The sequence below is a fragment of the Gallus gallus genome, chromosome 14 (assembly GCF_016699485.2).
Source record: "Gallus gallus isolate bGalGal1 chromosome 14, bGalGal1.mat.broiler.GRCg7b, whole genome shotgun sequence".
NCBI classification, from domain to species: Eukaryota; Metazoa; Chordata; class Aves; order Galliformes; family Phasianidae; genus Gallus; species Gallus gallus.
Genome location: NC_052545.1, coordinates 8,606,008 through 8,618,114, shown reverse-complemented (window position 1 = coordinate 8,618,114; position 12,107 = coordinate 8,606,008). Strand labels below are relative to the sequence as shown.

The window sequence follows — 12,107 nt, the reverse complement described above, 5'->3', positions numbered from 1 at the left end:
CACTTTTTATTACAGCCACTACATCAGGTACTGACCCTCTAATGTGCTTAGCCATTTGCTCTTAGAAGAAACAAAGCCATTCATAAAACACATGTGCCTAGCTTCTTTAATCCCAATTAACATAGTTCTCTTTGAACTGCTTTTCGTGTATATTAGGTCATATTGTGGAACCAGCTCAGCTAAGCACTAAAATCATTACATTTTCAGCTTTGGAAAATGTCACTCCCATTAATAATCTTCACAGTAAGCTTATGATATGTTATCCTTCTACTGAAATTTTTAAGCTATGTATAAAATATGATTTATAGTGATTATTTACCTGAGCACTGTTTTTAAAGACAGAATTGTCCTTTTGGTTTATATTCCATTTTTGTAGTAATACCCTGTTTGAAAGAAAAAAAAATCACACAATTACACTAGCTTTTCAGGAAGATATAAAGTAGCTTTTAAAGTCTGCTTAGCCATGTCCTTGTGTCACAGAAAATCTTTTTATTGCAGAGGTATAATGCATTTTGAATCTCTTTACAAGCACTTCTGCCTGGTATTACTAACAAAACGGCACTTTCTGCTTCTGAATTGGCAGTTAGGAAGCGTAACCATGAAAGAACATAAGGATCAATACAACTTTACTGTCCTTTCCTTCGATTCTAGGCAGGTACCAAACCCAGTTCTGAATGACACCAGATGCAGCAGGAAACAGTGTGCCACCTGAGCCAGTTCAGTTGGCTGAGATACAGATGGCATGCAGTGCTAACAGTTACATTGCTCTCAGAAACTGACTCAGTACATTTTGAGTCCACTGGGATGCCTCTGCTTGGCATCACATTACCTGTTAAATAACTGTTAACAGAAAAGAGTAAAAGAAACTTTGTGGTAAGTGAGGATGCTGAAGAGAAGAAAAGGAAAACTAAGGGAGAAAAAACCTGAACATGCAGAGAGATAAGGTAATTGAAAAGAACTGAAAGGAAAGAAGGGAAGACAGGACAAAATCTGGCAGGCCCAAGGCTTGTAGGAGAAAGGAAGCAGATAGAGAGTCATACTAACCAGGAAAACAGACCTAGATTGAGAGAGGAGATTTTGGTCAAATCCTTTGGTAAATCAGAACTTGAAAGAAGAATGAAGAGGAGGGCTTAGGTAATCCTCCCAGGAAAAATCCAGTTGACATTTTAGAGGCCTTTAAAGAAAAAGGGAGATGGATGGTAACATGAAAAGCAGATGGGATGATGATGAACAGATCTCACATTATTCCACAGAATCACAGAATGGCCTGGATTGGAAGGGACCTCAAGGATCACGAATCTCCAACCCCCCTGCCGGGCAGGGCCACCAACCTCCCCATTTACTAGACCAGGTTGCCCAGGGCCTCATCCAACCTGGCCTTGAACACCTCCAGGGATGGGGCATCCACAACCTCTCTGGGCAGCCCGTTCCAGCACCTCACCACTCTCCTGATGAAGAACTTCCCCCTAACATCCAACCTAAATCTTCCCTCTTTCAACTTAAAACTATTTCCCCTTGTCCTGCTGTTATCTACCCTTTCAAAGAGTTTACTCCCTTCCTGTTTATAGGCTCCCTTCAGGTACTGAAAGGCTGCAATGAGGTGACCCTGCAGCCTTCTCTTCTCTAGGCTGAATAAGCCCAGCTCCCTCAGCCTGTCCTTGTAGGGGAGGTGCTCCAGCCCCCTGATCATCTTTGTGGCCCTTCTCTGGACCCTCTCCAACAGCTCTCTGTCTTTCTTGTACTGGGGGCTCCATACCTGGACACAGTACTCCAGATGGGGCCTCACAAGAGCAGAGTAGAGAGGGACAATCACCTCCCTGACTCTGCTGGCCACCCCTCTCATGATGGAGCCCAGGATACCATTTGCTTTCCGAGCTGCAAGAGCACACTGCTGGCTCATGTTAAGTTTGTCATCCATCAGGACCCCCAGGTCCTGCAGAGCTGCTCTCAAGGACTGCTCCTACCAGTCTGTATAGATCCCTGGGGTTCCTCCAGCCTAAGTGCAAAACCCTGCACTTTGCTACGTTGAACCTCATTAGGTTCACCCGGGCCCACCTTTCAAGTCTGTCAAGGTCCCTCTGAATGGCATCCCTTCCTTCCTCCGTCTCAACCGCACCACTCAGCTTGGTGTTGTCAGCAAAGTTGCTGAGGGTGCACTCGATTCCATCATCGATGTCATTGATAAAGATGTTAAAGAGCATCAGTCCCAAGACAGACCCCTGGGGGACTCCGCTCATTACCAGCCTCCACCTGGACATAGAACCATTGATCACCACACTCTGTCTGCAGCCTTTCAACCAATTTCTTATCCAACGAGTGGTCCACCTATCGAATCCACATCCCTCCAATTTGGAGATAAGGATGTGGTGGGGGACCATGTCAAAGGCCTTGATCAAGTCCAGGTAAATTACATCAGTCGCCTTCCCCTCATTCACCAACGCCGTCACTCCATCATAGAAGGTCACAAGATTGGTTAAGCATGACCATCCCCTGGTGAAGCCGTGCTGGCTGTCTCGGATCACACGCTCATTCCTCATGTGATCAAGCATGTCATCGAGGAGGATCTGTTCCATGATCTTCCCAGGCACAGAGGTGAGATTCACCAGCCTGTAGTTCCCCGGGTCCTCCTTGCTCCCTTTCTTGTAAATGGGAGTGATGTAACCCTTCCTCCAGTCATCCGGGACCTCACCCGACAGCCATGACTTCTCAAATATGATCGAGAGCGGCTCGGCAACCACCTCAGTCAGCTCCTTCAGAACCCTGGGATGCACACCATCCAGCCCCAAAGACTTGTACTCATCCAGTCTCATGAGGCCGTCTTGGACTTGCTCTGCCCTTACAGTGGGGGGGGATTTACCCCTCTGGTCCCCACCTGGAGGCTTGGGGGTGCAGGGCTCAGGGACATGAGAAAGACTGGAATCCTGGTCACCAGTGAAGACCGAGGCAAAGAACTCATTCAATACCTCAGCTTTCTCTTCATCCGTTGAAGCCAGTTCTCCTTTTAAATTTACTAAAGAAGGTACACCTGTTTTGGCCTGTCTCTTCTGGCCAATGTACCTGCAGAATGTCTTCTTATCGTTTTTCACATCCCTCGCCAAGTTCAGTTCTACTTGTGCCTTGGCTTTCCTGATCCTATGTCTGCAAGTCCGGACAGCATCCCTGTACTCTTCCCAGGTGACACGCCCTTGTTTCCAGAGCATGTATGCACCTTTCTTTGCCCTCAGAGTGCCCAGCAGGTCCTTGCCAAGCCATGACGGTTTCTTATCTCGTCTGCCCACTCTCCTATTCAGAGCGATGGAGACCTCTTGTGCTTTCAGGAGGGCAAACTTGAAGAGTAGCCAGCTCTCTTCAACATCTTTATCCACGCAACAATGTAATTCCAGCAGACAGAACGAATGATGGGACGGTTAGAGAAATCAGGGTGAGGCAGCATAGAAGGAGACTACATTGATTTTGCAAAATAAAAATAATATCTATTTCAGAGTAAGAAGTCAGACTAAAGGAAGAGGTACTATGAAGGACATTTTATTTTTTGATAATCTATACAAAAAGCAATATAATGATTTAGCAGATGACAGAACTCAGAAGGTAAAGAACAACTTAATGTAATTCCTCTTTGATATTAAGTGATGGAGAGACCACAATGGTATGACGGTAGCTAATAGTATAGGACTTTAAAATTAAATCCATCTAAAGCAGAGAAATCCTTTGCATGCCATTTTCCAAGCCTTAAGAAAACTACAATTGGTAGTACAAGGAAGAAACAGCAATTCTATTGCAAGTAGCAGACATTGGAATTCAGATATCCTTCTTTTTAGTTCATGAAATAAAAAGTATTGGAAGATTCTTGATACTCACCTCAAAGATTTTGCCTGCTTTAAAAAACTTCTAGCTTTTGCTACTTCTTCAGTAAGTTTCTTTAAATCATCTCCTTCAAAGTATGGGAAAACTGGATCCTGAAAACAGAATTTAAATCATCTACTTTAACCTGCATCTACTTCTTATTTTCAGTTTCTACACATTTCATGAACTGAGCCAAAGCTCCACATCTCCTTACCCCTATTTTTCACAGAGGCCTCAGAATTACAAGCAGAGAGCAGAGCAACTCTGTATTAAATAAGATTCTGCTCATTAACAAACTTTTCTACTGTGGCAATCATTAAGATTTCCTGTTAAAACATTAATATGCTAAACACTATATGAGGATTTTACAGTGACAAATGTAACTGAAGATGATGTGGGTAAAAAAAAAGTGTCCAGACACGGGATGTTTCTGTTTCTCTTCCAAAAATATATATTGCATTAGGTACTTCTTTCAAAGCTTTGGCCACCTGGTCAAGGCAGTGGACAAACAGGCAAGGAGATATTAGGATTTCTCCTTTCAATATGAAGTATTTAGGAGTCCTGTCTTATTCTGCTAGTGCTTCTTCTTTTTTAAATGCAGTTTGACTACAGAAAAAGAACTAACTCAGAATGAAACAAAACCAAATCCAACAAGAGCCAAACCATTTAACGTACATCCTCATCATCAAATCCTTCCGTCAGCATTCGGTGTGCTGCTAATTGTCCATCCACATCTCCAAAACTGCAGTGGTAGCGCCCTCCTGTCTGGGAGGCAAGCTTCTTCAGAAATTCATTTGCTTCTCTGTTAACAATAAAGTAATGTCACTTATGAAAATTATTTATCCAAAAGCAGGAATAAAAATAATAATTTCCGAGAATTCCTCAAAAAAAATTATATCAAAACAAGCAGTTTAGAAGACTTGGTTTTAAATTTCTGTATCACTTCTAACCTTCAAGAGCTAAGGAAGAATATACACTGCTTAGTTATCATAACCTCTGAAGACAGGTTATTTTTTTTAACAAGAGGCTCACTGTACCACCAGAACCAAAATAAGAACCTAAATCAAAAAGTTCAGAAGACAGGTCGGCAAGGAAAGGTAGTAATATTTCACAAAGGGTAAGAAAACCAAAAGCTGGGAGATTCCACAGGGAATCACAGAGGAAGGAACGTTTTGTGTAAATAATCATTTTAAAGATTGTCGTGGTTTTTTGTTTTTTTTTTTTTGTTCTTGCTATGTATCACATACCTGTCTACGTAGCTAAAAGAAATGGTGTGGATTTTAATATCTTGTTGCTTTCTCAATCTTTCAATTTCTTTCAAAATCAGATTGCAACTGGTATCTGGTTTTCCATCAGTCAGTATATACAATGCCTCTACATCTTGGAAACTGAGAGCTTTCTAAAAAACAGAAAACAAGCTTAAATAATGAAAAGATTTATATGAAAAGTTATACTTCAAAATGAAAACATTCAAGTCCAATCAAGACAGCTTCATTATCAAGTTAGTTTTCTCTTTTTCTTTTCACTAAAATGAACTAAATCAAATATATACCTTTATAAAAATAAACAAGCAGATAATTTGTAGCACGAGGTACAACACACACAAGCAGAGCACCACCAAAACTGAGTTACTGCAATAAGCCAATAGTGAGTATATCCCCTTAACTGGTTCTGTAGAACTGCTGACAGAAGACTTTCATCACACTTTGGGGGAGTAAAAGATGCTTAATATCTGATAATCAGGCTAATTAGGATTTGGCCTTTCTATATCATGAACATTTGCTATGATAATTGGCTCAGCAAACTTATCCTCTATATAGATATTTCTTACAATTCTACTGCACTTGATCTGCCAAGAATTCCAGAAAATGTATATAAAGATTCTTTAAAAGTATCTATAAAAAGAATCGCTCATTTAGACTAAAATTTCTCATGAAATTGCAAGTTCTTGCAGGCCCTGTTTTAAGCTGTTATGACCAGTTAATTTCTACATTAAGAATTTTTATAGGAGAAGTTTCCCTGCTTCCGAAAGCCAGGAATCACACTCAGTGTCTGTGTGATTCCAACCATCACTGCTTCTTTAAAATTCCTGTTTGGCTTATGCCAAATATACCATAATCACAGCCGTACATAAGCAGTACTGGCTATTCTCTTTCTCCAGAACTCTTTGAACACAAAGACTGATGCAACTATTGACATTTCACATTTTTCCTAAACTGAGAATGAGCAGTGCATGCTTGTATTTGTGAGCCTTGTGGACATGAACTGTGGCTTGATTCCAGATCCGTTAAATGTTTTCAGTATAAGAGGTGTTTTATATTGTGACCAAAGTTTTCCTCAAATATTATCAGTCAAATGGAAGTGCTTTATCACCACAAAACACCTTTTCTTCTCCAAAATACTGAACGTAATTTACTAACCTGTAAAGCCATAAGGATATGGGTATTACCATGAGCATGGAATTTGGACACCCACTGCACAGCATCATGACATGTTTTATCAGTTGCCTCTACAAGATGCTCCCTCCAACTCTCTGTATTTTCTGCAAATCTCAGCAGGTTAAACCTTGGGAGAAAGATGGCCCACAACAATTAAATCTAACCAATATTATCAGTCACATTGTATAAGACACTTCTGAAACAGAAAACAAAAACAAATGAACAAAACCAACAACGTACTACTGGAATAAAGGGTAAGAAAACATAAGTTATTCTGTATCAACTGAAAGCTCATTGGAATGTTGAGTCCCAAAAGGTAAACATGTTGTATCAGCCTACTGGAAATGTGGCCCAAATGGTAGAGAGATGAGAAATACAAAGTGGTTGAAAGGAAAAACAACAGGAAAAGAACTGTGTATCAGTGCTGTTTTGTTTCTTAATTACAGAAGTAGTGCAGAAGCAGTGCAGTGTTTATCAGCAGTTTATTATACCTGACTTCATTTTTTCTCAGCTGCTCCCAGATAAGGGAGGTAAGTTCCTTTGTGATACGTGGCAAATATGGGTCCATGGAACCAGATGTATCGATCAAAACACAGACATTTGCTTCTAATATGGTACCAAACAATCTTCGACTTCCTGCACCAGATCATTAAAACTAAGTGTTATTACATTGACTTATTATGTTAAACATACGATTTTATTGAGCCTGTGGTAAAATCTTCCATCTTCAGGAGTTAGTCTGGACACACTAATACATAACAAATTCTAGTATGAGTGGATACTAGGTTGTTCAAGGATTAGTGATAGGAAAGTCTTCTGCCATTTCCAATACTAACAAGCATTAATTACTAGCCAATGATTACCATTTGCACTAAAAACAAATTGAACTTTGCAATACAGAAAAAAAAAGTAACTATTTCCTAACAAAATTATTTATGAATAACAAATCAAAATAGTTTTGGAAAGCAATAATTCTACGTTAAAAGAGGCAGCTGCTACCACTCTGATAATTTCAAACTGTGTGCCAAGCACACAATTCATTAATGTTTTTGTCTACAAACAAAAGCTTATTGCTAAAACAAGATATACATATGTATTGAAAGAAAAATGAAAACTGAGTTTCCAGAGCAGAGTTTGAAACAAAAAGCAATCAAGAAATGGAATTTTACAATTATGCCGCTACAAATCACAGGACAAACACGACAGGTCGTGCTTTATAGGAAAGATGCATAGCAATACCTGACAGAAGCCACTGTATTCTCTGTAGATAGCGTAGCAACACCTTCTCCATTTGTTCAATGTAGATTTCCAGTTCTTTAGATTGAACCTGCACATGTCTCACAACCCCCTGAAAAATTGTTCATACAAAAGCATCTTATGTTAACAGCTGCTATGTATGTAGTACCTGCATCAGCATTTTTTTTTTTTTATCTTTATGAAAAAGCATAAAGAACATCTGTGACTCAGTTGCTACTAAACAACTGCTTTACCCAAATTAGGAAAACCTAGTTCTTATTTCAGCCTGTTGTTTCACGCAACAAAATTAAATAACTTGTCTGGACAGATGCATCTGTTGCACTCCTTTTGACACTTCCATAGATAAAATAAACCAGCAATATCCTAGCCTTAACCTGCTATGTTTTTCTGGTCACTACGCAAACCAAACCAATCAATATCCAACATTCTTGTAGCTTCCCCTCACATATGATTTCCCAAAGCTTTACTTAAAAATAAATTTTTATATTACTATACATGCAGGATGAAGAGGAGATGTCAAACATTCTAAAGATCCCATGCTGTTCACATTTCAAATACACTAAGTATTTTTTGTGGTGAATAGGAGACCTTCTCTACTTTTCAACTCGCAGGTGCATTTAGAATGAAAAACAGGAAACAGTGGAGAGGACATAAGACTAACATCTCACAAACACTGATTATCATGCACTGCATTTAGCAAACACACAGCCTTTTGATGATATACGTACATAAAATCTACAAAAGCTTACATTGATTTCTACACTAGGGAAGATAGTGCAGTATTTTGCTGATACTTTCTTGTGCAGAGACTTCACAATTTTCTTTTGGTGAGTGCAGCCTGGACCAAACATGAGTCTGGGCAATTCCAGTTTAAGCTTTTTAATGCTGTACTTTGTCAGCCACTTGTAAGAAAAAAAAGGTGTAATTGGTTGTTAGTAAATTTTAGAACTATTCAAGTACTAATACAATAATCACAATTAAAATGTTCACATTAATTCACATTAAGAATTCTAAAATTATTGGTAAGGACCAAAATACCTCTTTGCTTGAACAGATTTCCTCCTTTTGTGGCAATCTGACGGAGGGAACATGCTTTCTTATGCAAACGGTCTTTGGATAATTTCGGTATACTGTGCCTAGCAAGAAACACTTGGGAACATTAGGTTACCTCTTCATAGCCCTTCACATGTGACCTCATAGCCCTTTTGGAGCCACATGAAAATATCCCTGTTGGTAAAATAAAGCCAACCAACAAACCAACCACAACAAAAACCTGAGTGTTTCACAGACGATTTTTCATTTGACAAGAATTCAGAATTTCTATATGAAGGAGTACACAATAAGTCATTTTATCTTCAAAATTATCTTCAAAAAATTCCAAACAAAATCTTCTTGTCATCTAAGGCATGACAGCATTTTTCCTTGAAGTATCTTTGGCCAGAAGATCACAAAGCACTTTACCAAAAGTCAAATTAAAAAACTCCAAATCCACCCCTATTTGATAAATGACACTCACTTCCACCCATTATTTACAGCTCACTGATCATACGTGACTTAGTATCCAAACAGTTTTCTATCATAATGACTGCCAGTAAAAAGGCTTCACCCATTATATCTTGGTGACACATACCCACATTTCTTCCTTTGTCAGTATAAAATACTGACACAGAACATTCTGGCTGTTTCCTTGGTTTATATTTTCTTCTCTTCTCAGCCTGAGGCCATTGTTTTATTGCTTGTACTACAAAGAAAAAAAAAAAACAACAACCAGCAACACCATAAATGTTGACTTAATTCAGATGAGGATAAAACTCTGACATGCAATCCAGTTCTTCAGTTGCCACAGTTACACATACTTAATTTTCTCAGATACCAATTAAGAAGTATCCATATTACAGAATTAGTTACATATGAATCAAACCGTAATCTTTACAGTTTATAAATTAACATCAGTAAAAATGTCATACTGAATAATCTGAAAGGATTAGGAGTTCAGAACAAGCAAAGCATTTGTTGCAACATTCAGTTATCATGGCACATAACAGCTCACATGTAAATATGAATCCAGATTTGTGAAAGTTACTGAATATCAAGAATCTGATATCAATCAATCAGTACCAAAGGCCCAAATTTAATGCAAAAAAATCAACAAATAAACAAACAAAAAAGCAAACAAACCCCTGCAGATGTTAGCAAAGACATAAAGAACAAAACAGGAAAATTATGCAAATGGAAGAACTGACCACCAGGGATCAGAATCAATTTAAGAGCTGTTCCATGCACCAGCAGTAGCTGCAGAAGACAGCACTTCAGATAACCTGACATTTGTGTTACAGTTTTCCTTTGTTACTGGATCATACTGGAACAACTTCTTAGAAGAATATTAACAAAAACATGATATATTAAACTAATAATAAATCTCTGAATTGTTGTGACTTAAAAAAAAAAAGTATAAATTGTAAACAAAGACAGGTGAGGTTTTAATTATGCTTTCAGGCATGTGACAGAGGAAGGCTCTTCTTTCCACCATATATGTTTTCTGATACAGGATGAATATTCAATCAAATGACATGGAAACAGTTATACAGCTGGGCAACATTCTTCCTCTCCTAATCTAGACAGATTACAACTACAACCCATTTAGAGGTATTTCAAAAACCGCAATGTTCCCCCCACCACTCTGTCTGCAGATAAAAATTGCTAGTGTTTCTAAAAACTTAAATCCTTCAGGTGTAATTTAATAGTTCATTTTTAGCAGCCCCCAAACAAAGACAAGAAGCCCCTCATCCATGCCGACCTGGTGGAATTTCTGCTTTCGCACTGGTGGGACGCCACGCCGCTACTCTTATGGAGGTATTTTTCTCTGCACCGTGTTTGTCTTTAATATGCTATAAGCACAAAGAGTAAAAAGATTAAGAAGTATTTTAACCATACAGTATCATAATTGCCTAACTTATTCAAAACTGGAACTATCTTCCATTATTCTCTAATGCCTGTTTTACTTTGGCATTTTTTACTAGCTAGCAGGTTGCCATTATGACACATTAATGTGTAATTTCTTGCTAGGTTAATAACTCTAATTGCTCTGTTTTAATTATCCTGCAGATTTTCTGCTGCCATTAAACTGAAGACTAATATCTAAAATCAGATGAGGTTGGACCATTTTTGCGACATGAAGGAGAGTGTATTATGGTAATGGATGGACTTGCTAAATAAAAGAAACTTCATAAAGCATGTTTATCCTTTGCCTTCTATTAAAAACTGAATTTTTAAGGTCAGAGAAGGGGCGATTTAGATAATTTTAGATACTACAATGTTATTTAATTACTACAGTTATATTTAATTACTTCGCAGGATTTAGTAAGACGTACTTTTTTTTATGTAGCACTTTGAATGCAAATTAAAATGTAAATCCACAGTAGAATCACAGTACTGTTAATACTTCCCTCAAATTTTCAGCCTGAGCACTTCTCTGACAAAGACCAGCACATGAGAGTTAAAATCACTAATTAAAACAGACTGTATTTTAAAATGGAACTGTGAAGGATTTCAAACCATTCTAGCCAGACTCAGAGCTGTAGGTTTTGGAGATGGCAACTTCTGTGGCCTTCTTTTCTCTTTCGTGACAACCGTGGTTGCACCTGCTTCTGCTATAAATGAATTAGCAGGCTGATTTCCTGAACGTTGCTTTAAGGATTCCACTAAGAATGCACACTGAAATGGAAGTTCACAGTGCTTAGTAATTCATAAACATGACACTTCAAAGACAGACATCCTGTATTTAATAAAATTAGTATTCATTTTATTTATTATAAAAATAATAATCAGGTAATGCTTAACTACTCACCACCTCTTTGTGTTGTACTCACTAAAACACACGGGAAGTAAATCCTCCCTGCTCTGAGCAAACATTCTAAAAGAAAAAGCAACACTATACGCACAAAGCCCAGGAAAAATGAGCAGAAGATGAACCAAATACATTCAACCACTAAACAATACTATCTAACTTAAGATCCTATTGAATATTCACCAGTTGATCTTTACAAAACAAATCAAACAAAACACATCACAACCAACAAAAAACTTCATCTCAGACTTGCATTTAACAAGTTGCTCTGATCTCTGGCCAGATATCTCATTGCACTTATCTTTCTGTTCACGCTTCAGAAAGAAACTTTGATACAGCCAGGCTGGACACTGCCCCAGCAAATGTGTTACCTATCTTGGGAAAAAAGTTACATGCATATAATATGGAGAGAGGCTGTCTAGTTCTACACCCTTACTATGCTTCAGGAAACCTTTTATTTATTTATTTATTTTAATATTAGAGAAATGTACTGTGCAATTGACAACCCTTTCCTACACTGTGATTAAAAGGAGTATATGAACCATTCTACTTGAGAAGAACTTATCTTAGGATTGGCAAAAAACAGGAGAATCACTTCAATTGTCAACTCCTTATATTTGATAGGAAATCATGGACACTCAAACAGCCATCAACTGCAGTGCTACTGTATCACTGCTTTCCAGTCCATGTTTAAGCTAAGTGGCCATTCTCACATTCTGTAG

General features: G+C 38.3%; 1 protein-coding gene across 5 annotated transcripts in view; it reads right to left on the bottom strand.

Annotated features, from left to right (window-relative positions):
* The window catches only part of VWA3A (von Willebrand factor A domain containing 3A), a 29,267-nt gene that overhangs the window by 1,404 nt on the left and 15,756 nt on the right, over nucleotides 1-12,107 (bottom strand). For all 5 annotated transcript variants that reach the window (XM_025155272.3, XM_025155273.3, XM_015294549.4 and 2 more), the window contains 12 exons: nucleotides 11,094-11,252; nucleotides 10,336-10,426; nucleotides 9,169-9,279; nucleotides 8,577-8,674; nucleotides 8,288-8,440; nucleotides 7,521-7,629; nucleotides 6,773-6,917; nucleotides 6,264-6,408; nucleotides 5,091-5,242; nucleotides 4,519-4,645; nucleotides 3,859-3,956; nucleotides 320-383 (listed from right to left, as the gene is read on the bottom strand). In XM_025155272.3, coding sequence (XP_025011040.2) covers nucleotides 320-383; nucleotides 3,859-3,956; nucleotides 4,519-4,645; nucleotides 5,091-5,242; nucleotides 6,264-6,408; nucleotides 6,773-6,917; nucleotides 7,521-7,629; nucleotides 8,288-8,440; nucleotides 8,577-8,674; nucleotides 9,169-9,279; nucleotides 10,336-10,426; nucleotides 11,094-11,252 — 1,452 coding nt within the window. The remainder of the gene's footprint in view (nucleotides 1-319; nucleotides 384-3,858; nucleotides 3,957-4,518; nucleotides 4,646-5,090; nucleotides 5,243-6,263; nucleotides 6,409-6,772; nucleotides 6,918-7,520; nucleotides 7,630-8,287; nucleotides 8,441-8,576; nucleotides 8,675-9,168; nucleotides 9,280-10,335; nucleotides 10,427-11,093; nucleotides 11,253-12,107) is intronic.